This window comes from Hermetia illucens, chromosome 2 (assembly GCF_905115235.1).
Source record: "Hermetia illucens chromosome 2, iHerIll2.2.curated.20191125, whole genome shotgun sequence".
NCBI lineage: Eukaryota > Metazoa > Arthropoda > Insecta > Diptera > Stratiomyidae > Hermetia > Hermetia illucens.
The window spans coordinates 67,844,186-67,872,009 of record NC_051850.1 but is presented as its reverse complement, the minus strand read 5'-3'; the positions used below and the strand labels follow the sequence as shown (position 1 = coordinate 67,872,009).

The 27,824-nt window shown below is 35.9% G+C and overlaps 2 protein-coding genes across 7 annotated transcripts in view; one reads left to right on the top strand and one right to left on the bottom strand.

Annotated features, from left to right (window-relative positions):
• LOC119650302 (HIV Tat-specific factor 1 homolog) overlaps positions 1–27,824 on the top strand; it is a 471,609-nt gene that overhangs the window by 49,163 nt on the left and 394,622 nt on the right. The window lies entirely within an intron of this gene.
• The window catches only part of LOC119650301 (trichohyalin), a 96,031-nt gene continuing 74,775 nt past the window's right edge, over positions 6,569–27,824 (bottom strand). The window contains exons 2-8 of one of the 3 annotated variants that reach the window (XM_038052940.1): positions 20,667–20,863; positions 20,375–20,596; positions 20,157–20,268; positions 16,788–16,838; positions 15,680–15,850; positions 15,301–15,366; positions 6,569–8,687 (exon numbers count right to left, since the gene is read on the bottom strand). In XM_038052940.1, coding sequence (XP_037908868.1) covers positions 7,379–8,687; positions 15,301–15,366; positions 15,680–15,850; positions 16,788–16,838; positions 20,157–20,268; positions 20,375–20,596; positions 20,667–20,703 — 1,968 coding nt within the window. In that variant the 5' untranslated portion in view covers positions 20,704–20,863 and the 3' untranslated portion in view covers positions 6,569–7,378. Of the gene's footprint in view, positions 8,688–15,300; positions 15,367–15,679; positions 15,851–16,787; positions 16,845–20,156; positions 20,269–20,374; positions 20,597–20,666; positions 20,864–27,824 lie in introns of all 3 variants that reach the window. The other 2 variants (XM_038052939.1, XM_038052941.1) reach the window with 2 other exon arrangements.

Genomic DNA, 27,824 nt, shown 5'->3' with positions numbered 1-27,824 from the left:
CCATCGAGTTTGATTCCAACGGCTTAAATAATTTCAGCTTTTGGAACCGGTAAAACTGAGTGTCGGATGCTGTTTCTCACGCATATTGCAACGCCTCCTCCCCTAACGCCTTCTCTGTCATTCCTATAAATTTTATAATTGGGAAAAATAAATTTATCTTTAGGTTTTAACCAAGTTTCGGTAATCACAAAGATGCCAATATTTAAGGAGTTGATAAAATCAAATATTTCAATTATTTTATTTTTAATGTTTTGTGCATTCCATAACAGCCAACTTATCTGGTTACACATATATATATATTTAATTGTCACCTCGAACTGAACGTTTAATTGATCAACACGGCTTTTAAAATTAGCCAAGTTTTTAACTAATTCCGCTGCGATTTTGATTAGTTCGCTCGAGGAAAACAGATCTTGGGAGTTTGCAGCCGTAAGTGGGATATTGACTGCTTTTCAATATGGAGCAATAAGTTGGTTTATGTCTGTGTTGAGCTGTCGTGTTCTCCACATTTAGTGAGAGAGGGGAAATTATGCTGGAAGTTTCCAAAGCTTTGGAAACAATCGGTGTGGTTCTTTTGTGTTGATTGCGTCCAGCCAATTTGTCTTTTATTTTTAAATATTTTGTTCTCTTAGAGCAATTGACGTCGTTAGAGAAATGTCTTTCACTACAGTTTGCATATTTAATTTCATCCAGTTGGTCCTCTTTGACGGAGCATTAACTGTAATTCTGATGCCCACTACAAATAAGACACTTGGCTGGTAGGTGATAGTTCTAACATTGTGTTGGACCGGTTTTTTCCGGGAGTGGTAGTTCCAATACACCACGGTGTGCGATATGGATTTAATTTGCCTTAGGTCGTTCAACTTTGTACTCCTGTTCAAGTAAAGAAAGTAATACGTATTGGATGCCTTCTCTTCCAGCCGAGAATTTTTTTGTGTCAACACAAACAATGCTATAGACATCTGTATATGTCTTAGACCTCCAAATGTGAGCTTCAAAAAGTGAAACAGGTCTCGTTCTCAGAACTCATCCAACCGAAAGATTTGAAAAAAATTCGCAGTGATATATCTGTACAAAATCTAGGCCTCAAAATACATCCCATTACGATATCTGCTTAAATAAAGTTAATAATAGCATATTAATATATTTTAGAAATTCACCCGGAGACCCCCCTAGGCTTATTCTAGAAGTAAAAATTTAGCATCAGTATAAATAATAATATTAATATAATTCTGAAAAGTTTGAAGACAATCCAACTATTATTAACAAAGTAGTAGAAGGTCAAAAGTTTTGCATTTCATGTGAATTTATTACACTCTAAGACGTGTATGAAGTTATCATCATATAAAGTGAACTTATATGAACGGCGGAGTTGGAGTTTGGAGACATATCTTTATTTTGAATTTGTAGCTGTGTACAAGTGGAAAGACGTGCAAGATGAACACAAAGCCTGAAGCGTCCACCTTCTAGTATTCTAATTTGTTTCACTATTGAACATGATTTTCAACATTTTTTAATTTTTTAATTTTTCTATAAATAGGGAAGCATTCTTATTCTTATTACATATTATTATTACTCCAGTTTGGATCCATGTTAATTGTACCAAATTTCATATGGTTATCATACGACCGCTATGTGGATCATACCGCGTCGAAGGCTTTTGGAAGTGTGCTTTAGACACCCTCCATGACTTTCTGAGAAGTGTGCATTCTTAATCCTCTTCTACGCCATGTGGCTCTATGCTAACCTGCACGTCGCCTATCCGGCAATAATGAGTTCCATTACATAATGGTATAGCCTGCAATAGGATTTTCGCCTTTTCACAATATGTGATCTATTGACTGCCTTTTTGGCATGGTTATCTAGCTCCTACGCCGATAAGGTCCTTCATTTGATATTATTTTAAGCCAAAGTACCCGATGACTCGATACAGACACGAGCTGATGAAGGCTTGGAGCTTCGTAGTAATCTTCAACTAACATTAGGCGAATTTTTTTTTACAGAATATAGCCATGTTGGGTATCAAATGAAAGCGCTCGATCGGTACTTTTCGAAACTGGTCCCACATTTATAATCCCGTGAAACATAGGGGAGTGAGGGCTCAAAATATACCCACCAAAAAGTGTAACAGGGCTCGTTCCCAGAATCTATCCAACCGAAAAATCTGAAAAAAATGGCAGTGGTGTATCTAAACGAAATCTAGGCATCAAAATACATCCCGATCCGATAAGAGAAGATCATGCTAGAAGTACAAAATGGCACAAGCATAAAGAATAGCATAAGGCACAACTATTTGGGAAGTTTGAAGGAAATCCAACTATTGTTAACAAAGTTATAGAAGGTGAAACTTTCACATTTTATCTTAACTTCGTCCATTCTAAAACATTTCAATTCGTCAATACCACAACAAAGTGAACGCATATGAATGGGGGGGTCGCAATTTAAAATTTCGTTTTAAGATTTTAATCATTTATATATCAATTACTCGAGATAAATTAACATTTGTTTTACATATTCAATATATATGTACTAATGCAGACAGATACAGGTGTATTTTTACATTAAAACAGCGGTATCCAATATACGTATCATATATGTACATACGTATGCTGTTTGTGCACGAAGTAAATCGGAAATATGTGTAATATCAATTTTTATACGTGCATGTATAAGTATAGTATTCGGTAACAGGGTATGTTTGTTTGTTTAGGGTGAGCATAATACATATTTACGTCTGTAATATGTACGTATAAGAAAAATATGAAGGAATATTTCGGGTCTTTGCCAATACGAATGCAAAAATGTGCGTAGAAAGTTTCTCACAAAGATGAAAACAAAACCTTTATACCCGAAGTACCAGCTTCCGGTATTCCGACTCGTTTCTATTCTACTATGTACATTACTTATTATTTTTTTTTTTAAACGACATATTTATTTTATTGAATCTTCCTAAAATAGAAATTAACAATAAGTGTTCAAATGTTAAAGCCAAGCTTCGAATGTATTCCTCGTCAGTGCTACAGAATACATTATTAAAAAAAAGAGAATATAGGATGTCTACATACACTTGGCTTTGTTTGTCTTTTATCTACATCGAGTAACATTAAGCTATTGTAGCAGTCTTCTGGCTAAGGAGCTGGGATGGAAATCTAACCTTCCTTTATACCTCGTCACTTGCAATGAAACTCTTCTCTTATTGTCGCAATTTTAAGGTCTCTGTGGATGTTTTCATTTCTCTCCTACCAAGATACATCGGTGATTATCCTTAGTATTTTTGACTGGACTCTCTGTTGCAACTCGATTTTAGATGTGTACGCTCAACCCCACAGTTGAATTTCATAAGTTCTTATTGGCATTATAATGGGTTTATAGAGAGGGGTTTTGTACTCGATCCTAGTTAAGAATTTCTATTCAGATGCCAATAGTTCCCTTCGTCTCAATGTTTTCTCCATGTTAATAGTCTGCCCAGGAAAAAACTGAGATACTTTACCTCATTCTGTTGCCTCACCATTGATTGTGACCTTAGCGCAGTTTTATCGGTTCAGAGTGAAAGTGACGTGACAACACTTGGTTTTTCTTACGCCACTTTTCATTTCGTATTTGTAATTTGAAATAATAAAAAAACTTGTTTTCTCTTTTTCGCTGGTGTAGATATATTGTTAGCACTGATGAAGGGAACAAGTGGCTCCCGAAATATCGGAATTTGCAAAAATAAATATATCTTTACCAGCGAAAAAGAAAAAAACAAGTTTTTTTATTATTTCAAATATTAATCGCTGGAAACACCGCATAATTACACTCAGATCGTATTTGTAAGTTTATTGATACAACCTGAGGATTGGTGTGGATGGCAGTATTATCTGCAAACGCTGAGGCTATCAGGTTAGGATTAGTTGGCAGATCCGAGGTATAGATGAGGTAGAGCGCTAGTCCAAGTATACTGCCTTGAAGGACTCCAGCTTGGATGTTGGACTCGCGAGAGGTGAAGCTTTTGTATTTCACCCTGAATTTGCACTCCAAGAGTAAATATTCCAAAATTCCACGAAACTGTACTAGAAGCAGCTTCTTTATTTTAAAAGTCAGACTTTCGTGTCACATTTTGTCGAAGGCTTGCATCACGTCCACATATTCAGTGGTCTGAAGAATGCTGTCTATCCTCCAATGTATTCCTTATCCCAGAGACGGTCTTGTAAATTTGTTCGATCCTACCATGCTTCTCTAGAAAGTCAAATTGAGACGTTCAGTTGAATATGTGTGTTACGTAAGTAATTGCGATCCCCGGAAGATCCCTCAATATTTTTCTCGTAATGTGCTCTGGTCTCTTCTCAACTTGTGCTTTACTTGGACTAAGTATAGTATGCTATGCGGTGTACTATTTCTTGGAAAATGGATTGTTGGATTTCAAGGGAGTATTGATTTGTAGATGTTTTTCACGGGAGTATTGATTTGTAGGTGAGCGCTTATATACTTACGCTGTACTACTTAGGGAAATTCAACCAATTCGCAGAATTGATTGTTAGTTTCCTGCTTGTATTGCTTGTTATAGGAGGTTCGCTCGCAAGAGTCATAATGGGTGAGTGGTATGAAAGCAGATCATAGCACGGCTCGTTCGTTATCAGCTCCGGTCTCATGTGTTTAGTAACACCAAAGTCAATCAGGTCTGCAGTTTCTCATTAACCTGCTGGCCAATAAGTGGGCTGTCCAGATGAAATGATGCCAAGTCTATTGTCTCGGACTGGCATGACCCAAAACTGGTACCGCAATGGGCTTTGCCTTCCGGATGCGTAGGGTCATAGAAGCAATAACCATTAGTTTGAAAACTGTCTTTGTGAGTGAGGTGCGTTCCAGATTTGAGCATTATGTCTTTATATTGGCTGACGCCGTTTGCATTTCAGTAACATACTTTGGGCTGGTCCATTTGTTTCTAGCAGGACCCACAAAATCTGGGTTCATCGTTTGAGCCAGTTTAAAAGAAGCCTTTCCAGATTGTGGGTGGGGGGGGGGCTTGGCTTAGATATGCGGATTTCAAAACGCTAGCGTTTGGACTTTGCCGAGCTAACAGGTCTTTAGAGCCTTCAATCCCAGACGTGCTGGTTGGAGTGGTATTTTTCTCGGTGCGTTGAATTCGTTGTTTCGGTTGCGATTTTTGCTTAATTTCAGCATAAACTAGGGAACCTTTGTATTTAGTCTTGTGCGGTCCACTACAATTGCTACAGTTTTTAGCATTAGCGTCCTCTTTACTTTTCTTACAATTAGCTATTGGGTACAGATCTCAACAAATAATACAAACACTGGGTTGAATGTAGTATGTTTTTGTTTGACCAAATTTTTGGCAGGTGTAGCACTGCACCGGGCCAGGTCTTTTACGCAGCTCTCATCCGATTCTTTCGCGAAGTAGATAAGCGTAGGCGATATATTGGTTTCGCCCTTCTTAAGGGGGTAATCCCGTAAGAAGGGCAGAGCAACTTATACACCCATCTCCAACAAAGTTGTGTTTCTGCTGCCACACTGGAGGGCGCTGTGATCATCTCGAAGAAAAAATTTGAACAACATTTTAACGTGCGGGCTTAACCACAGTCCGCAAACCAGGATTATTGATTATTTGGTGCCTTTTTAAACTTTTTTGGGTGTTTTTTCAAGGCTTCATTAATGAATAAAAAAAACTATCGAATGAATTCCAACTATCCTAGTTTGCGGACCGTAGAAATATGTTCTGAATAAGTCCCGAAAATTTCAAAGAATTTCGTTGGGTAGATTTTGGGCTATGGTGGTAGCCGTTTGGAGAAAAACGCATTTATAAAGTAGATTGCGATTTTTAACCATCAAACCTCCCCTTAAGGTGTTATATACAGTTGTTATGACCGCGGATGTCGAAAAGTTTTTGATTGCATATTCTTTAAGAACATTATCTCAAAAATATTCTCATCAAATTTCATCACGATTGGATCATTAGGTCCGAAGTTATACCTATTTATAACGGATTACCTCACTGCTTTTGTAAAAGTACGTTTCCGGACATTGTAGAGACGATAACTAAAAAACTACTAATCCAATCAACGCCAAATTTTTACCACTTATTAACATAATCGCTAGTCGCTGAATGAAGGATTTTCAATTCTTTTAAAAAATATTATATTTAAATAAAAAGATGGAAATTTTTACATCTAATAAAAATAAACGTTTTGGTAAAATCGCTGCCATTTTTTTATAAGTTCATTTTTCGAAAAATCCTGCATGCAGCGACTAGTATATCGTATAGATATACTAGCGAACAATTCTGATATCGGATGAAACGTTATCAAGTTATCGCGCAAAACATTGCCAAAAAAGGCACTCTTAAACAAACGGCTTAAAAAAAATTAGAAGGGCCCCACCCACGCTGCTAACCTCTTTTCAATAAACATTTACTAAGTTGTCCCAAAACAAGAAAATGTAATCATATAACCCGAGGTAGCGCGGTTTCATGTACTTATGAATCGTATTTTGTTTGAAATAATAATGTTTGATAAAGCCATTGGTGTCCTGCAATTGAAAAGAGGTCAACGTGGTGCAATAAACAATAATCAAACCGGTTTTATGGTTCTTTATTATACAAATTTTAACAATTTTCTCAATTTGCACAATATGCGTTCATAATCTTCCGGTCGCATACGCGTACAATTGTTAATTTTAAAGCACTATATTAAGAGTAAGACATATTTTAACAAATATAAAAATAACGTAATATTCTTTTCCATTTTTTTTTGTGTTTCTCTTTCTGCAAACTTGCATTATGAATTTTTACAATAAATTCTACGAGTTTTCCAGATTCCTAATTTGAATTTTTAACAAAAACAGGTGATATCATGTTTTTATTGCTCTTAGCATGGACATTAAATTTCATAAGTGTCGCTTTAAATATATTCCTTAAAGTAACGAAATTTATGAAGGGCGTTACAATCTCAGTTAAGTAGTTGTTGGTGTAAACAGATTTCTGGTCTGTCTCCATCTTTCCTTAATTTTTTCTATAATTTTTAGTAATTTTTTACAAATGCCGAAAGTATGAAGCATTTCCTTAAAAGCTTGGAAATCCAAAATATTTTATATACAAAATACAAAACAGTTTTGCGCATTCTTTTCAAGTTCAAAAATTTCTTAAAAAATATTCGCATATACTTGGTTTCTGCATACATCCTTTTTGCGTGTGAATTTGTTTTTTGTGTGAACGATACTGCTTGGGCAGGCGTGCTCAATGCAATGATTTGCTGGAACTGTGAGGTCTAAAGTAGATGCATAAATATACTTAATACGAAGGAGTCAATAGATTAGTAGCTATTCAATAATGTTTGGCGAGTGATAAATGAAGGATTGAGGTGGACAATTTGACTCGTTACCCGCTCTATGGAATGAGTACAGATCGTTTGTTAGTAATGTGCGATCTCTTTAGTTTTTGTTTTTTCCGTTGCATTCGTAGTTCATGGAATCGTTGCCGTTGTTCAGGTGTCAGTTTTTCAATTCGATCACGAAGTTTTTGCAGACGTAATTTTTTCTCCTCTTCTGTAATATTTGAAGTATTTGGTGAAGCGGATGGTCCCGTGTCGTTTTCGTTTTTCGATGTGTTCTCTGTGCTTTGGCTGGAAAGTGCCTGGCGGAGTTTTTCCTCTTTCTGCTTTCGAAGCTTTTCCTTATATTTACGAAGGGCTTCCATCCGAGCTGCCTGCTTTTCAAGTGATCGCTGCTTTTCTGCTTCCTCCTTTTTAGCCTTTTCTATGCGAATACGTTCTTCCTCTTCTTTGATTTTGAGGGCTTCTTCTTCTTGCCGTTTTAAATCTTCAGCTAATTCCTTTTCTACCTTCTTCTGTTCCTCATCAAGCTTCTTCAGACGTTCAATTTCCTTCTCTCGTAATTTCTTCAAGTTTTCACGTTTCCTTTGCTCTTCTACAATACGGTTCTGCTCTTCGATTTTTTGTTGTTCTAGTTTGTTAAGGTATTCGTCAAATTTTTCGGGAGGTTCATTCGCTGTTGGAACTTTCGGAAGGTTATCGCCTTGTTTATCTTGAACTGAATCACGTTTCGTGCCAATTGGTTTGATATATTCTTCTTCTAAAGCGACTGGAGCAGGTGTAGTGGATGTTGTGGTTTCTGTTGGTTTTTCAGTTGGCTTTTCAGTTGGTTTTTCAGTTGGCTTTTCAGTTAATTTTTCAGTTGGTTTTTCAGGCTCTTTTTCGTCTTCCTTTTCAACAAATGGGAAATATTCCTTTCTATCTTCAACATTCAAATTGATTCGTTGAGTAGAAGTCGAAGGAACGGAATCACTTCCGATATCGGGGAACATAAGAATTTCTGTTACAGGTGGGGGGAAATGTTGAGCATCGTAGGTTCGGTTTTTCGCAGCTTCCTTCTCTTTTCGTAATCTCTTCGCCTCCAATGCTTCCTGTCTCCTCTTCTGCTGGATACGCTTTCGTCGTCTTAGTTCCTTCTGACGCTTTCGCTGTGCTATTTTATCAAAATCTGTTCTACGCCGAGGCTTTTCAATAGTTTCATTGTTCTGACCAGTAATTTGAGCAGGCCACTGCGATCGTTTCTGGCCAGGTTTTCCTGCCTCAGTAGGTGGGACATCGTTGAGGGGTTGGCTTGTATCCGAGGTGGGTAAAATGTTTGATTCCGTTGTAGAAGTTTGAATGGAAGGTTTCCGTCTTCGATGATTCCTTAAATGGTAAATAAATGTATCATTAGAAATCGTCATTAGTTGCTTGAAATGATGTGTTACAACAGTGGGCTACGATGTTCATGTGAACTAAAATATATGAGTTCAATTTAACATTTTTCTTCTTGTTCGGTTAGTAAAATCTATGTAAACGAACAAAGTTATATAAATTCACTTAATGATCACCAATTTTTGCAAGGATATCAAGATAAGTTTGTGTATACAGTTATTGCTCAAACAATCTGCAAGTAACTTAAATGGTTAACTTATTATACTACCATATGTACATATTGTGTAGGATTTGAAACGATGGTAATTCCTAATTTGCATAATACTTTGATCAGAGGACTTAGGTATAGTTAGAACTTTTGGACAGAATGAAGTAGGTATTGTAAGCTTAGAATATATTTATGCAGTATATATAATAATTATGCATATTTTTAGCTATATATACAAATTGAAGCATTGAGGAAATGTTTGGCTGAGAGAGTTATTCGGTGGGGAGATTTTCTGCCTCGAATCAAAGAAAAAACGTAAATGAAAACAAATATTTTGGGATTCCTCTAAAGTGGTTATAGCTGTCCCATTCTGACAGCAGTTCAAATACCGCTGGTTGCACATGGGTTATTTTTGTAGGTTGTATTTCGGGCATCAATTGATTGAGTCAAATTAGAATAAATATCCCGGCCACTGAGGTCATTAACAGAGAATTGGGTGTCATTCTCTATACTAGATACTCTGAACTCATACTGTTTTTCATACTTTCATTTTCTAAAAAAGATCAGTTGTGAATACTATTTGCGAATTCCCTCCGTATGACATGGTAATTGTTTAACTAAAATTAAAATTGGAAAACCAAAGCAATAACGAAAACTGTATGGTTGCCGCTCAAGGAATTGAGCAGATAACACTTATTAATTTTGGGTTTGTAGAAGAATGAAGACGATGATCATTTTTTAACTCTATATATTCTCGTTTATTTTCATTATTTAAATAAAAAAGAATATTATTTTAGGGTTAACACAGTGTTTTTTATTGGTTTAAAGAATGCTTTAAACCTTTTTAAAATAATGGAAAAAATTGATATCTGTGGAACATTTCTTTCTTTAAAATTCCGTTCTACCGTCTTGATTTAATATTTTAATTTAAACACTTACATCTGAATACTTAGGTTTGCCTAGATGCGTGTTCTAATGAAGATATTTTAATATAACGTTGGTATATGTACAGAAAGGGCGACGTCAGTTGCTCTTTTGAAAGGAAATTTTTTGAAGTAATTCTGATTTTTGTGTGTAAGTTGAGTTAAGTGTGTAAGTTTAAAAAACAAGGATACGCAGGCAAGAAAATTATGAAAACATCATACATGATCCGAAGTCGAAGTTGTGCCTCAGGGGGACGATGCGTAGACTGGATAGTGGAGTCGATGCCTTCCTTCCTTGGAAAGCTTTTAGAATGAGTTAACTTTATTAAACTAACTTACAAAGAACTTCATCTTGCCGAGTTACTAAATGGTTGCTTGGAAAGCTACCCACAAAAGAACAATCGTTGCAATGCTTTGTTTGGAGCTGAGTTCCCAAAAAAATTAAAGTAAAAGAGGAACGAAGACGGCTGCTGTTTCGTACGAGGGCAGAGGCAACTCATCAGACGTTCCCTCACATGTCCCAGGGCAGAAGTGAGGTAGCGTCTAATGAGTTTTAATAGCCCAACTTTAAATTATTGTGAAATAGTAAAAAGCTAAATTTGGTGATCATTGTGAAGATAAAAGATTTCACTTTCATAGAAAAGCCCGACTTTGTAAATAAAATTTGGACGGTATTTTTTTATATCAATCCTTTATATCTGTAATAATAACGAGCTGTAACTATTTGAATGGTTGTTGTTGCCTTCACCCATGCATACTCAAATAGTTAAGTAAACAAGCTCCATCCTAAAATGCCAATGCTTTCCGCATGCTCTATTTTACCAAAATGATTGTTCTCAGTACAAGTAAATCAATCATGCAATTTTGTCAGTTTTTCCATGAAAGTGAACTGGGACTGAGTCCAGAACGCAATAAATTTAGTTCCGGGCTGTCTTCTATTGCATATCGATCTATCTAATAGATTCTATATTTCGTTTTCACTGCCTCACTGTTGCTTCGTTTGAAGATTTCAAAACTAGAACGTTTGTCATTGCTCGTTTACAATAATGTTAGTAGTTTCAATTAAATTCTCTACTTTTTAATGCACTTTTACGTAATCTACAAGAATGGTAAATGTGTGCTGTTGGTGTTAAACTAATATACTGAAGCGAGTTTGACGTATTATATCTACATTTGAAATGTGTTTTTTAATTGGTTAACTTTATTCATGGCACTTGTAGTTCTAAAGGTTTTGTATTCGTTGGAGTAACACAAAAAACAAAAGTCTTTAGGGATGGATTCTCGAAGAACCATTATTTACATATTGTATTCGGAGACATATTGGATCTATTTCCCATAGGGTTTTATAATGAAATGTTGATGATTGCCCGACATGCTACTCGTAATTTAGAAGCAAAGCAAGCGGTAGACTGATAGTGATTATTTGGTTAAAATTACAAATAAAATAGAAGATAAATGTTGATGGTCCATACGCTCATCTATGTCTTTCCTCCTGTGCACCTTCTTTGGAACTTTAAAAAATGATACATCTTTATTTAAACTAGTAATTAGATACATTTATGACGTTTCTAAACACAATTCAAACATTTATGAAATAGTACACAAACTCAAATATAATATAGTTAAGCCGTTCCTTTGCAAATAGTATCGGGTCGAATATTTTTATAAATAAAGTGGACAATTAACTAAGACTGCTTTGTATAAGATGTTCAGATGTCGGAAAAGGGCTTTGACTTATATTTGAGCTATGTTGCAAAACTTCAACCAAAAATCCAGTCGATTTCAATGGATTGTTGTTTCTTTTAATAACTTTTACAGGAAATACGTATGTCTTAAGTATTTAAAAGAAAAAAAAACGTACACCAAACATATCAACATAATTAAAAGTATTTTCCAAAAACTTAACATGCTTTTTTAAACTTTGTGAGTTTTATTTTCAATTAAGGACTCCACTACTTGTGCATATGAACATCAGTGACGAATCGAACTTACCAATTCCCCAGATTCTGCCTATTAGTTGCCAATTTTCACTCTGCCACTTGAAGTTGTGCAGAAATTTAATTTGAAGGCTGACCGACTACTTCGATTCTTTTCATATACGTGATAACCTAAATCAATCTACTTATGTGACAGGATAGTCATAGTGGATTTTTTAAGAAAAAATCTTTAAGCCTTAAATACCATTTTTTCGGGGGATCCGCTCTTATAAACGAAGGAAGTAACACTCCAGGTATTATATACTATGGAAACGCAAGGTTCTACCGACTTTTATTCATTTTATGTTTAAAGTCTACTTCCAATATTCCAATGCAAAAATCACAGAACATGTTCCTAGTTTAACGCAGCTAGTTAGATTTATTGCGAAAAGAATTTAGACCTGGTTTCAAAGTTTTATTGGAGGACCCTTGTAAAGCGCTTACTATTTGTGAAATAGACAGTTAAAAATTCATTGAGGTAAATTGGAAGTTCATTCAATGGTGCCACTAATTATTTCTACTTAGTACTATTTGATGCTAGTATGCGACTTATACAGGAAACGATTTGACTCAACAAAAAATTGATTGTTTATTAAAGCATATTATGTATGGTATACTTAGTGTTCGCCAAAAATGTTGGAATTAGCAGATAACGATATTTCAATCTTTAATATTGCCTTCGGAACCTTCGGAAAAGTTTCCGGGGAAATGAAGCGCAAAACTCTAGGGTGTTATTCAGAGACAGTTGAACCACTTGTTACGAAGTTGGATGAGAAGGTGTAGTTTGTGAGTCCCTTTACATATAACGCCATTTTCTGTCGTGTATAGCCCTCTCCTAAACTCGACAAAAAATGGGATCATAATGTTGCATCTACATAAAAGTCAGACTTAAAAATACAACTCATTCAGATATCCGTTTAAATAAAGTTAATGATTACTGTTTTTTTAAATTATCACAAAACCTCCCTTAAGTTCATCCTAGAAATAATGTAACCTATATTTTATGATTCTAGAATAAATGAAAGGGGGTTTACATTTAATTATTAAAAATGATACGATAGTAATATACCATTATTAACTTTATTTGAACAGATATTGATATGAAGGATATTTCGAAGCCTAGGCATTGTATAGTAGAATTTTCGTGATTTTTTGCCGATTTTTCGGTTGGGTAAGCTCCGTTCTCCCCATTTTTGCATTTAATGTCAGAAATGAGACCGGGAAAATTATTGATCAAGGCCTTTCATTTGATAACCCACATGACCATATTTCGAGGAAAAAAGTCAACACCCTCCTTTTGCGAGTATGCAGATCTCCTCTTAAATTCCAGAGAGCACGGTGTAACTCACTATATGCGTTCCCACCTTCCCACCAAATTTCGTGTCAATCGGTACAGTCGTTTCTGAGAAAAGTGCGTGTGACAGGCAGACAGTCAACCGATTTTAATAAGGTTTTGTTTTACACAAAACTCTAAAAAGGAAAAGGTCGCTTATATGTAACCTGTCGATATAGCAAGAACCTACAAAAAATGCGTTCGCTTCTTCAAAGACATAAAGCGGCCATTTAATGTACGAGTTATAAGTTGAACCACTAGAAACAGATTTAAACTCAAAATTGTGATTTGGACTCGAAAGTTGGAAACAAGTCTTCACATCGTGGGACTACAGAATGGTTGTCATGCCATTTTGGATTTAATTATCAGAACACTAAGCGTATGAAATTGTTTAAAAAAGTCGTTAGAATCTTATACCGAGATCATGATTGACAAATATCAGAAAACGATGACGGGCCAGGATCGACCTGGAATAATTGGAAATAATTAGATAGATTCATTAGAATAACAATGAATCAATCATCAATCTAGATGAAATATAAAGTTCATTGGAGTGAAGGTTTTGAATAGATTCTAGACTTAAATAAGGCGATCAGGTGACGCTAAAGTTGTGAAACCTCGCTTTGTAGTTAGAAGTATCCCATTTATGGTTGCGAATAAAGTCTATTATCTCGTGTTTTCTGTAGTGAAAAACAAAAAAGTGCACAAGAAATCGAAATCGGTGATATATAAAAGATAATTTGGTCTGTCCTGTGTCACGGGAGCCAGACGTAAACTATGAAACGCCTTCAGATAACGGGTGTTCTGGTGAATAACAACCAGTAACAAACGGAGGAATCTGATTGACAAGATTAGTTAAGAGTTCAGTGGACTTTTGAAATTGGAGGACACAGTCGTACGACCGTAACGAAAGGAGATGAATCCTTCGGGAGACCAAGGACTGAAATCAGCCCATAGCACTTTAGAGGAAGAAGAACTTTGATAACGTGTAAGAGGAGATCACAAAGATTAGGAAAATAAATAAAGTTGTTTATGAGTGGGCTTACTAGAAAAAATTGGTGTGATAGTGACGTGTTAAATCTAGTCAAATTTTAAATTCCAGTCAAGCATTGTTAAAACTGCCGAATGGGGGTACAAGATCGGGGGCAGCCCATGAAAACTACGAGAAAATTCAATAAATTCAATCAAATTATATTAAATCTTCTCCCCGGAATTAGTTTTATTTTATTCATAGGCTCTACCTGCCATAGCGGTCATGTTCCTTTAACTCGAGATATAGACAAGCTCTTGGGCTCAGTTTCTTTTGACAATTGCAAAACTCAAAACGTAACCGGTTCAAAGTTCCCATTTTGGATGCAAAATCCATAATATTTCTTTGATTTGACGATCTATCTATTTAAGAGAGCTCTTGAAATGTATAATGCATCTTCTCCCAGCACTTTATAACTAATAAAATAAAAATAATCAGGCTAAAATCAAAGTTTCCTTGAATGGAGGAAGAAAACTGCTTGTTGATTTGGTTGGCTTATGTAGATTCGATATAAATCTCCTTCTAATAAAATATAAACAGTTTTCAGATTAGTTTATCAATATTATTTGAGTAGGTTCCGGACATGCGCTTCTTGGAAAGTAATCCGCAGCTATCGTACGTAACATTGTGGTGATATCTATAACTAAAAATAGTGATTGTTTCGGCGAACACTGTATACCATCTAAAGAATGATACCGCCCAAAGCAAATTATATGATTTTCATTTCATTAACTGCCTTTATAGTGTGCTTATTTTGATGTTACTTTTTAAGTCCATATTTTCATATTGGCTAAGAAGCATTAGAGTATATATATGTTGTTTAATTCATTAAGATTAGATACATAATAACAGAAACTGAATGAACCTCTTGCGAGGTTCCAAAATAACACTTAAATCAAAAATCAAAAATTCCCCCTATTCTAAAAAAATCTTATCTATTCCAATTTCTTCACTTTATTAAAAATTCGGAGTTTAACGGATATCTTTATTTTAAAACTAAAAGTGCCATTTGAAAATGTGAGGTTTATTCAAACATTCTTTACAAAATGCCTTTGTTATTTTCGAAAAAGAGTACTTTTTACGATATTCAAACAAATTTAGATTTAGAATTTTGATAAAATGGAATTTACTTACAACGGGCGAAGTTTGCAAGTGACTTCATACGTTACATTTTTATATGTTATCAATCGCTGCTTTATTCTTTTTGTTTGTTCGGATTATTATACAAATTTGTCATTAATGAAAGATTTATACAATTTGTACATTTAATTGTTTTTGAGTTTGAAATTTAAGTAGTCGTGATATATATATGTATATATATTATATAATTATAAGAGGATAGTTAAGTTATAAATTAAAATGTTTTTACAAAAGATTGGTAAGGCAAGGAAAGCGGAAAGTAGTTGGAAGGGGAAGAAAATAAGAAATAATAAAATATTAGAAGACTATTGCTATCAACGTCCTATTGATTATATATAAAAATAATGGAAGGAATCATGTAGTTAAAATTTACCTTGGCAAGCGTCCATCATCAACCACTTCCAATATCACTTCATTCGCCATTTGATGTGGATATGTCTCATTCCAGCGATTGTATACCTTTGCACGGTTTCTAGCGGTGACTTTTGGCATTTTGTGTTGACAAATGAATCGATGCGTATCCACGCAAGGTCGTGCTGACCATCTGTAATTGAATTGTGGTCTAGTTACTAATTGGAATATATATTTCTTGAAAGAGAACATGCAACCACATTTATATCAATAGTTGGAGTAGCGTAAAAGGATATACTATGTTTTAATCATTACTTTAACTAAATTTAAGATTGGGAATTTCGTATTTTTTATTAAAAACTATCGGCATCCACTGATTTTTTACATATTTAATTTTCTGCTTCCCTTTATTGCTATTACCCAACTAAAGCAACTATTTTGATTGAGCAAAATCATGCACTTAAAATATTGTACATAATGGAAATATCAGAACACTAGTAACGGAAGGCAAGCAACTGATAGACGCTATTGGTGAAAGGTAGAATTCGCAGTAGTATCTACGGAAGGTTGTTATTCACAAGTGTAGATAAGAAGACATTTATTACACTTTTTACCATCTCTCTCGTATTATCAGATGTAATGTAATCTTCGGTCATTTGTAATGTTTTGGTTCGTTAAAAAGTTCCGCCAGCCTCATCAAATTGGAACCTTTGACTCCGAAACTAATGAGCTTTGTTATACAACTACATATATCATTTTTTATAACATAAGATCGTGGCGGTGCTATTTGATGTCACGATGATAATAATTTCGATTACAATATTTTATTCTATTGTGGTCAGGGTTGCTAATTTCCCATCCAACTTTTAAGCTTCATTTCATTTAATCATTATGAGGCGTGTATTTTTTTCATGAATTTGGTTATAGTTTCATATTTTTCTCACTAACAGTGACTGCACTCAGTAATCTTGGTTCGTTAATCAAAAGCATGGTAAGATTCTAATTAAATGCTCTTAGATTCCACTCAAACTTTGATAGCTTTTCTGAGTGCGTTTTTTGTAATGCTCACCGAATGTATATGCCTAACTAAAACTACTTAGAAACGGATAGGACAATGACATGCCACTTACCTGTACTTAAGGTCGGGATTAAGCACGGCACAATGATATTGTAAATCCTGGCTGCTCCTGCAACAAATGCTCATGAGTAATGTACCAAAGAGAGAAAATTATATTAGTTGGTTTGCTATGCAATGATTCATTGCATACCTCATAAAAATTAAAATCTTTATGTTCATGTATCATGTTCTACAAGTTACAAGTAGTATTATATACACATTTTGATTATCATAAATAAAGAGATTTAAAATCATATATATTATAACAAAAATGTAATGCCAAAAACATTTGACTTCCAGTAGTTGCGTAAGTTAAGGTCTTCAAATATTATTTTTTGGAGTTCCTTAATAATCTCTCTACTTTACGAGCTTTTCCCTTTTGGACGGATGAAGTAACCCAATTGAACGAAAGTCTCTTTAAATGAACAAACTAATATGCTATAAAAAGGAGACATTGTTGTTCCATATGCTCCGTGAAGGAATTACCATGCAAATTTCCAGATCAGCTTCAGAATTTCAGAAGAGCCAAGTTTATAATGCATTATTTCAAATTCAGAATTTTCCATATCAAACTCAACATTTATTAAAAAATTTCGTATAGTGTTTTTTATCAACTGACTATGAATGGAGTTGCGAAGTGAGAGACTGAAAATCGCCTATTGTATTTTCAAAAAATATCGATAGTTTGATAGTATTCCAATCTACATCTGGGTACTATCTACCGAATTGAAGCTAAGGTGTGAGCCATAAGCAAAAAGTCATTTGACATTATTAGTTCAAGAAACTTCAATGCAATTTGTTTCAACAATTAGATAAATATTATATAAAACCAGAAAAAAAGAAGCGGTGCAGTGCTGCTAATGAATAATGCTGTTTTCATGTAGCGATAGCAGTTACAGTCAAAATGAACGAATTGGAGCTCAAAGTCACTTCAAATTCCCTTGCTAAATCCAGCAAAGAAGACTTTCTAAAATCACCATGTTTCTGGCGAACGTTCCTTCCGATGGGATGGGGAGCATATCCTCACAAATAATATGAAAGAGGTGTAGCTTCAATAGAATGATTGGCTGGCTGAATGGCGGTAGATTTGAAAGCAACAAATATCCCTTTGCACTAAACTGAATCAACTTGCAATTTGAAACGTGTGTACAGATATTTAAACAAAAATATTGAAGAATGTGAATTTGTTGAAATTTTATGCCGACGTTCGACGCAATAAGCTTACGCGAAAGAAGCGACTTCGACCTACTATAAATACATTTAAAATAGTGAGATTCGCATCAAACTTTTCAATATCGTGCTTTTTGAAAGAAATTAAAGTCTCCAGTGCATTTCTAAAATATAGTAACATAATACTATTAATTTTATTTGAGCAAATGGTTCGTTTATGAAAATGTGGCTTTGATTTAAGTGTACACTTTTTGACTTCCTCCCAGTCCTCTTCATCTACCTGAAATAAGACTTGCTTGGAAAGACTTTTCATTTAATACCCCATATGGCTGTATTCGGTGAGAACAATTTTGACATTTCCTTATGAGAATTCAACGTAAATTAGCGTCATTCATTGCATGCTTTGGAATTCACAGTTCCAATATCGCCACCAAACTGCGTGTTTATAGAATGGTTTTCGATTAAAGTGCGTTTGACAGACAGACAATGAATCCATTTTATTGGGGGTTTTGTTTTAGGCAAGGCCCTTAAATATGGGACAATTGCGCTTCTCTTATCTCATTTCACCATCCCTTATCATTTGTCAAACGAATCAAATCTAGTCAAATTGGATATTAGCATATTGAATATTTTATACTTGAAATATTTTTGAAGTGAATTTAGGGGACAGTTGTATAGCTTGTCAAGCTTGTGCTATTATTACATTGTCATCATATAAGCCAAATAATAAGTGTCATGAGCGTCAACTTTTGAATACATTGTCCTACGCTTAAAAAAGCAAGGATCGACATATATAGCAGATTCCTGCGATTTTTTTAATTCGATGAAAGTCCCTCATTAGTAAAATTCTGACTAAAGGTTATTCAAATCACCTACTCAATATGCCTACAGAATTATATAGATTAAGATGGATTAAGTCGGCCATTTATAGCTGAATGTGTTGTTTTATGTCATTTGCATTTTAATGAACAGGCAAACAAAACCAATAATTTTATGTGATTAAAAATTTTGTCGGGATGCCTATATACATCTATATCGATATAGATAAGGGTGTTTAACCTTATGTATTTGGATGTTAAGGTTATTCAGTATTGAACTGGTAATATCGGTGTGACATTGACTGATTGTATCATTGTTTCATTTTATTTATTTAATTATATCTTCTTCAAGGAATTATAATAGTCTCATAACAGTCTATCACTATTGCATAGGATAATAGTAGTCTGTCACTGCATTGTTACAAGAGTAACAAACGCAGATACCAAGCTGTATTCAGGGCCAAATCTTACGAACCGAGAGCAATTTCATGAGGACTTCTGAACCATTTTGCTGAATCTGTTCCTTTAGCTACCTTTGTAAATATAATACACAAATGCAAATGTAAAGGCAATTTTGATATCAAAGGCATACATTCTCGTGTATCTTCCTCCCAGAGCCAATCAAGCAACGTTAGGTCGCTTCTCTGTATTTATAAAACGAAAGATAGTCTGGAAAAGTTTGCATCGGTATAAATATTTTATCTGATAGGAATGGCAAAAGAGCGTGCGTAAGATATATCACAAAACAAAATTGATTCCCGTCGTCGTCTTCGGAACTTTCCTAAACCGATAGAAGCCTTGAATAATTAAATTCCATTTCTAAGTAAAGTGTAGGTTGTTTTCTTTTATTCTTTCCAATAGGAAAAGAAGAAAAAGACGAAATTATCTCAAAGTAACAGAAAGTTTGCATATCTTTTGAAATTCGGGTGAAATAGCGGAATGTTCATGTATATTTTATGAGATTGTTCTATTAACCTGAAGATTCATTTCAAGCTGAAAGATTCACTTTAATCATTTTCATGTTGAGCTCTTTAGGTTTTGCGTCAGTTTGGGATAAATGCAAACAGAGGAAGGAATTTAGTCAGAAGAATATAAGAGCTTCGTTCCGAATTATTGCTTGTAAGCGTTTTCTACTTGGGAAATAATGTTAATTTCTCGAAATATCCGGGCCTTGCTCAAGTTCTCCATTTACTCATACATGTATTTCTAATTCACATGCTCGAATATTGTTGAGAAGAGGTCACTGAGATTATCTTCAATGTATGCTAATTCGAGAAAAGCTCCAGATGCTTTGAAATGTATCTCCTAATTAGTGACCTTATACAGTAATATCAGCTACCGTTTAGAAAAGAAACTGAAAAGAAATCTGAATAACTTGTTCGTTTTATAATTACCGAGGATCCATTTGGCTAAATGATTGATATTTCATGTCATTCCCACTGTAACCCCAGACCCACTTGTTTTTGTTCCACTCGTACGACCCGCCAATCCAAATCTCATCTCGATCTGAAATCAAATGCATTCAGTGAAATGCTCGTTCAACCTGAGCTGAAAACAGAGTGATGCAGCAGACTTCTGCTACTGATTAGAGTGGTCGTCGGAATGCACTCACTTTCATCTGCAGCAATCAGATACTTTCTCAGTTGTCTGTCTGTGATTTTTCCCGGTTCCGCCAGCTTGCTGTTCTTGTCCTTGCACTCGAAATGCGCGTCGAGCCAGTTGAGCTTTTCGCGTGAAATGAAGTAGCAGAGGGAGCCGATTCTGTAAAAATTAGGCGGGCACAATCCGTACATTCGTTTAGTCCGAACATGATTCGAATATACTCCGCCAACAGCTACAACGAGTAATTGAATAAATATTAATGTAGGCCACGTCTCTCATAAATAACTTAAGTTTCAACTTACCAAGAGCGATAATTAAAACTATTATGGACAGGTGCATTTTGCACTGTAGTTGTTTCACCCGAAACCCAGCTGAATCTAGATGAATAGCGAAAAACGTTCTTAGTGGAAGTATCCCCCAGATCTGAATGTCCTAATTTTGAAGATGTAAATATTTAGCAGGCCGCTCACATTGTTTATTCAATTCGATTCCAGAGCAACTGTAACGAAAGTTAAAGTGAACTATTTAGATCGGAATATACTATCACGCACAAGTCGCAAAGATTTGCACGCAAAATACACAATATTGTAAAGCATTGGTTATGCCGGTTGGATGCGAGTGGTGTCACTACGATTAATTGCAGTTGGATATGAAAATGAGGTTGCATAGTTTGGTGTTTATTTACTCGTTGATTCTGGTTGAAACGTTGTTGGTGGGATGAAGGAGACGACTCTGTACATGATTTGAGAAATAGATCAACCGACGTAGAAATGCCAATCATAATGTTCAGTTGGAAAATCTAAAAGAGAAGTAATATCTTTCCACCGCTTCTGCATTCATAATCCTGTTACGTTTAAACGCACTCAGTCTTTGTCACATGATTAAGGCACTATCGTTGATAAAAGGCTACCGTAATTCACCCCTTTGATAGTTTCAATCGAAAGGCATTAAAAGTTGTTTTTAAAATCTCTCGGATTTACGGGGAGAATTTCGCGATTGCTTCTGCAAGTATTCAGGATATTTCCCTTTTTCTTCCAAATGCATGTTCCTTTATCAACCAGACCAGCCTGCTCTGAATCTAGTTTGTTCTGATATGTCATAAGTAGCGCGTAAACTACACATTGCAGCAATAGCAATTGTGTAAAGTTATTTGAAAAGTAACACTTTATACTTGATTTAAAACCTAGAAAGCCACTACAGTAAGGATTAAGATTTAAAATTCGTTTGCATTCGGAGATGTAGGAGAAGTTTCAGTATATTTTAGCAAAATTATTAGGATATGCAAAATTTTTTGTTATGTTCTTTGGCATTCTTCCAACGTACTACAAGTAATGAAATATCCCTTTAATACTACCCAGCAGTTTTATACATGGTTGCTAGTTATCCCTGAATGGGGTATAGCACATCAAGCACGCCTTCGCGATATGGTTCATGGTTTGTTGAAAGATGTTTCAGCCGACTCCAGGATTTACCGAGAAGCTTGCACACTCTCTCTATCGTTCCGCGTCATATGTCTCTGGGGCGATACACTCTTCGATCATCTTCGAATACTGGGATTCATTGCATGGGTAAGCCAGAAAGCCACTTCCGCCTTCTCATCAACACGCCCAAGGCCTATACGCTGACTAAGTTATTCGTTCGAAATTTTATCAGGTGAGAGTACCTAGATGAACGAAGTCATGTCATGTAGTGGAGGCCTCTAACCCAGAATAGCCGATTATTGGCGTCGCAGGACAGATGGGGAGGAGTGTGCTTTGAAGTGACATGAAAAACATTGTCAAAAGCCGACAGTGCTGGTATATAGGGATAGCAGAGGCAATGTTCACATATTCCCGATCGTTTGCTTTTGAATTCACGTGTCAGGACACAGGGAGAGATTTGAGAAAGTAAGTATAGGCAAATGTGATGCGACTGAATAGCTGAAATAATCACTCCCATTAGAAAAATTCTAGCAGCTCGCTATTGTTACGATCTACCATTGTTTCTTGCGAGAAAGTCATTATGGATAAATACTCGATTAAATTGCTAGAACCGGAAGTCTCCCTGAACGTGGAACAGAAAAATGGTTCCCTTAGCCGCGTCGATGAATTTCATTTCATTCCATCGATCTTAGTCGAGGGCAGAACAATAGTTTAAAATTCATAGGAGGAGGCTGCTTCGATTAGGAAGATACTTGCTTTAGTGTACATTCTGTCTATCCGTTTTGCAGTTCTCTAATCTGCGTCTGGGTTTCCATAAATCTTTTCTCTGTCCTATGAAACCTAGGACCTAGTGGTTTCCACTCCCAGTTTCTTAGGACTTGCTTCATCGCTAACAGTGTCCCATTTTGTAGTTGTTTTTCCATTGACTAAGCACGCTCATAACGTACACAACTTCCGGCCGTGTGGGTTGAGGGAGATATATAAAGCATTTAACTTACGAGTGATACATTTGAACTTACGAGTGCTTTCACAATGGGAGTAGTCGAAAAACCAAAAATCAGCGCGCAATACCGAGTTTTATTCTAGTTTCTTTTGAAACCATAACCTCAAAAGCAAAAAGGGGACCTGTAGAAAATGCGATATTTAGGTGTAGCAGGTTTCGCAGATTTCTCATGTAAGAATGTTAGGGGTACATGACAGTTTCATTTGTGTATAGCTCATGAAATATACACATTAACTATGCCACACTATTTACTTTAATGTGATTATGACATTCTACATATGATGTCTTAGGGGATAACTTTGATCTACTACAACTTCATTAATACTTTTAGGATTTCCAGCAATATTTCCATATTAGGGCCTACATTATAGCAAAGATGACTGATTTTCCAATCAGTTTATAAAATAAAGTTCTATAATATTATTAACTTTCTTAAAGCAGATGTCGGAATGTCGAATAATTTGAGGCCTAGGTGCTATATTTCACGTACTTCATTTACACCGGAATAGCTCGTAATGTACACGCCCAACAGTTAAACTGAATACACCATCTACGTAACGGCAAGCGGCAACATTATTAGGTCAACTCTGAACGTGGAAGGACTTGAGATGAGAATTTGAGAAATTTTTGTGTGTGAGCATTTACCAAAAACGTTCATTAGTGATAAAGATGCCCATGAAAATTCTCGATCATAGCTTAAATAAGCATGAAATCTTCGCTCATAGCCTAAACAAAAATATCTAACCTGTTGGCTGAAATATGTTTCGTTCGATCAACCGTCGCCAGAAAAGTCAGAACTGACAGACAATTGCATTCCATCCACGTAATGGCCGCCGGTCAAATGCGGACTATTCAGACGTAACTTACAGGCAAAATTGTGTTTAGAGGTATCACTATTTCGGTTGGGTACTTTTTGAAAATAGGATCTTGAATTAAGTGTGCATTCTGCCCCCACTCCACCTCTTTACAAGTGGGGTCAAAGCTGATTCCATAAGTACTAACCAACTATGATTTGGTCTTTATATATACAAATACTAAGGGTTTGTCAGAAAATAGTGTACCAGGAGGTTAAAAAATATGCAAAAATAGTACAATCACAATCACAAATTGAAGAAAGGCCGCTAAATTATTTTCCATGATTAAATATGAACAGTTGAGAATTAGATTTTTTTGTCCGAAAATAGCAGCTCAGCTTCACTGGCGTGAAATTATTACCTTTTTGACTACCAGATGTAAGCTGTCAAGAATATTTTAGTCCGAAAGAAAACCTTTTACTCGTTGTCTGTGTTATACGTATATCTTCCACTATTTTAATAGAATTACGAATCAATTTACAACCTTATCATAGTCTCGAGGTAACGATGTTAATACTAAGAAAGCATTAAACGATTTTAAGCGCCCCAACTTGTAGCTCATTCAAGCGTTTACATCGAAGAAAGGAATTTTCTAACAAACTAAATTTAGTGTAGAAGTTCAGTAAGACCATTTTGATACACTTTAATACTTTCCTTTGATTAAATCCATCCTATGTCTTGTTTCTAAATATATTCATAAGGCTGCCCATGGAGGGTTGCTTGAGCTATTCCAGTTGGTTCCACATTGAACTTCTCGCTAGAATAAACTGGTAAAGTCAAAGTAGTTGAGCCTATCTATTCCCATATATAATCTATTTCCATATATAATGGATACAAAAAGGGACGTAGAGTTGTGAACGAAGAACCTCTTCTCCTATACCAGTTGCAGTAGGGGATTTTCACTTATGAAAGGCAGTGTGTACTAAACCTCCCAAGTAAATTATGTTTTCTTATGAGTAAAAAAGTCAAATAAATTTATTTGAGGGTGTATGTATAACGGTCGAAGGAACGGTTCATGTTACTGCTTGCAATGACTACAGTATTCCACTCAACCATAAGGATATGGCATTAACTTATGGCTAAGAGACAACAGTTGTATATAATGTATATTCGTGTGCACTTTGGAATAACTTCCCTAACTATCAATAAAACTTGGATGGAAAAGACTATGTATATTGACCGGCGATTAAATTTAATTAAGTGGTGAGTAATTATACATAGAGTACATAAGGCGTTGTTATTTTTATCACCTTCCCTTGGCTCTTGTTTGCATATGTATTGAATGAAGTGGGCTGAATCCAGAAGTGGCGATAAAGACAGACAATGTCTAGAATGTGTTATTATTGATTAATACGTGCTTGATCTTCTTTAATGACATTTTGCTCGTCTAGATGTACATATCATAGATAGCACTTCACGCTATGCTAACTAAGGTGACATGAAATCTTGTGTTCAAACCCTTTAAGTAAGCAGGCTGCAAGCATGCTTGTCAACAAAATCGACATTAGCATTAATACTTTACGTACTTTACGCGTTCATGTGTATGTGCAATAGATATTACGCTCCGGCAGGCACTCGGGGGGCAATCTACTTGTTTGTACACATGATTTGCCATGGCGTTAGCTTGGGTAGATTCATCTTTTTCGCATCATTTTCTTTCGAGAGAAAATTAACTACCGCACGAATGTAACTTGAGCTCCCTCATCTAACGGCAAGTTGACGTGAAAGATATCCATCTGAATTTGCCATGTTACTAATGGTGTTGTTGGTGCCCTACCTTTACTCGTTTTCTGCATTCAGAGAGAGATTCGTATGAATATGATGTCATATGCCTTGTATCTATTTCCATGGGCTACACGGTGGTGCACGAAGTAAAGTGTTTTTTAAAGGTGAACTCGCAGCTGTTAGAATCGGGATATCCTGGGGGTTCCTTATGAGATATTTTTTGTAATATGGAATTTTCACATTCTTTGTTTCCATTTAATTAAATTATAACAGGAACACAATTCACCAGTGGTTGAAACATATTACTTTTTGCTGTGAGTGCAAAATTATATATCATCCATATACATGTGTACTATATATAGGCAACTTGCATTTCCTTAAAGAAATCAAAAAGGAAAACTTACTTAAAGACACAAGAAAAGGTTGAAAATTTCAGAAAATAAAAAAAAAATAAATAGAAGAACAAGAGAGGTAGGAAATAAAGTTCATCATACAGCGTTGTGAAAATATATCTTTTACATACATCTTTCCATTTTTCTTGGAATGAGTAGACAAAATTTATGATTGGGTTTGTTCTGAAACATTGCCTACCTACGCTAACGCAGGAAACATCTTTTTTGCTCTGTTTTATATTATACATGTCTTCTAATTTGAAATAATATTGTTGGTAAACTTGGAATTAGGTTGTTTAATATGGTGCTTGCCGTTTAATTCTTTGATACTTTTCTTTAGTTCGCTTATATTAACAATTTTTGATATCTTTAAGCTTAAACGGTCCAGATATTTCCTATATGGAGTTTAAGTTAGGAAGTAGGGCTGATCAATCCAAAAGACTATTGCCATGTTGAAATCAGATTTTAGTAGCACCTACTTTGTGGATAGTCCCTTTTTTGCTCTAATTCACTTTTCTCTTTGAGGTCAGCGGACTAATAAGCAAAGCCTAAGTCCAAGCACCCATGCTTGGGAAGAGCACTACAGGTGTGTTTGATCAAATCCAATGCATTAGGAGCTGCAGCCATTCGAACCACGTGTGTATGTGGTGAGGGAGAAGCTACAGTTTCTGAGCACTCAGGCCGTGTTGGCCCATTGTACTCGCCACCCTCGTCTAACGGCATATTCCAGATTCGTTAACGTATCACAGGAGTTCTGTTAGTGGATGCGATGCTACCCCTCGCAACTGGAGAACACCGGCATCAAAGATCTGATGCCTGATGCGTCCATAGGCGGAGCATTCACATAGGAAATGCTCCGTCGATTCCACTTCCTCATTACAGGAGGTATCATCTTGAGTAATTCCTATTCTGAACATATGCCCTAGTGAGTTATGGCCTGTTGGAATGCCCACAATACACCTGAAAGTCCTCCTACTTTTCGACAGAATAAACTTTGCGGTACGCATGTTCGGTTCTGGCAGGAAAAGTTTGGTGTGTCGAGCAGCATATAGGCTCTGCCACCTGTCATTGTGGGAAGCTTGTTCCCAGTTTTTGAAATCAAACTTAGCCGATGCTACTGGTACTCCAATTGTTGGTTCCGGTCCCGGTCTAGGGGAGATTGACCCCTCTTTCGCTAAAGCATCCGAGATTTCATTTTCCTCTGCTTCAGGGTAACATCATATATTCTACCAAACAGATGTATGGGATCACGAGAATCGGAAAGCATTGTAAGAACTGGATTCAGTCGTCCGAGTAACTCTTCCAATGCCTCGTGCCCCCACATCCGTTGTTTCCTCATAAATCTAATCGAATTAGTCTATGAGCTGCTCTCATTGCAGTAATAACAATAAAAATCGTTGGCGCAACAATCCATATTGGATCAGGGCCTTGAAGTGTGTTAGACCACTTCATTCAAGACAGTAACGGTACACTACAGTATACTATAGGAGGCAATGTGGTCAGCATTGCGCTCGCCCGAGATTATTACCCCGATTTGACTCAGGTACTCATTCACAGCTGAGTCGACTGGTGTCCGGCGTCAAATTACGATACAAAATCCTACTGCCACCAGTGAGATTTGAACCGCGACCTTCCGTATGACAGTCTTGTGCTCTAACCACAGCTATCTGGACACTCTCATTGCAGTGCTTTGAATAAATATATCCAGGGGCTGCAAATTGAGTAGTGCATTCAGAGCTGCGCCGGATGTCACCAGTGATACCCATACACACAGTTCTTTGCGGTGCGGCTAGTTTACGGTGAAAAACTTTTTGTCTCACTTTAACCCACCACACTACGGATGCATATACGAACATCGGCCTAATGATGGTAACGTATATCCACATTACCACATGAGGCCTCAGTCCCCATGTCGAGGGAAACGTCCGTCTGCACAACCCATACACTGTGAGAGCTCCTTTCATCTTTACCCCTACATGTTTGTTCCAAAGAAGTGTTTTAGAGTGACTTCCAAATATTTCACTTCTTCTGAGAGTTAAAGAGTAGTACCCCTCATCTCAGGGAG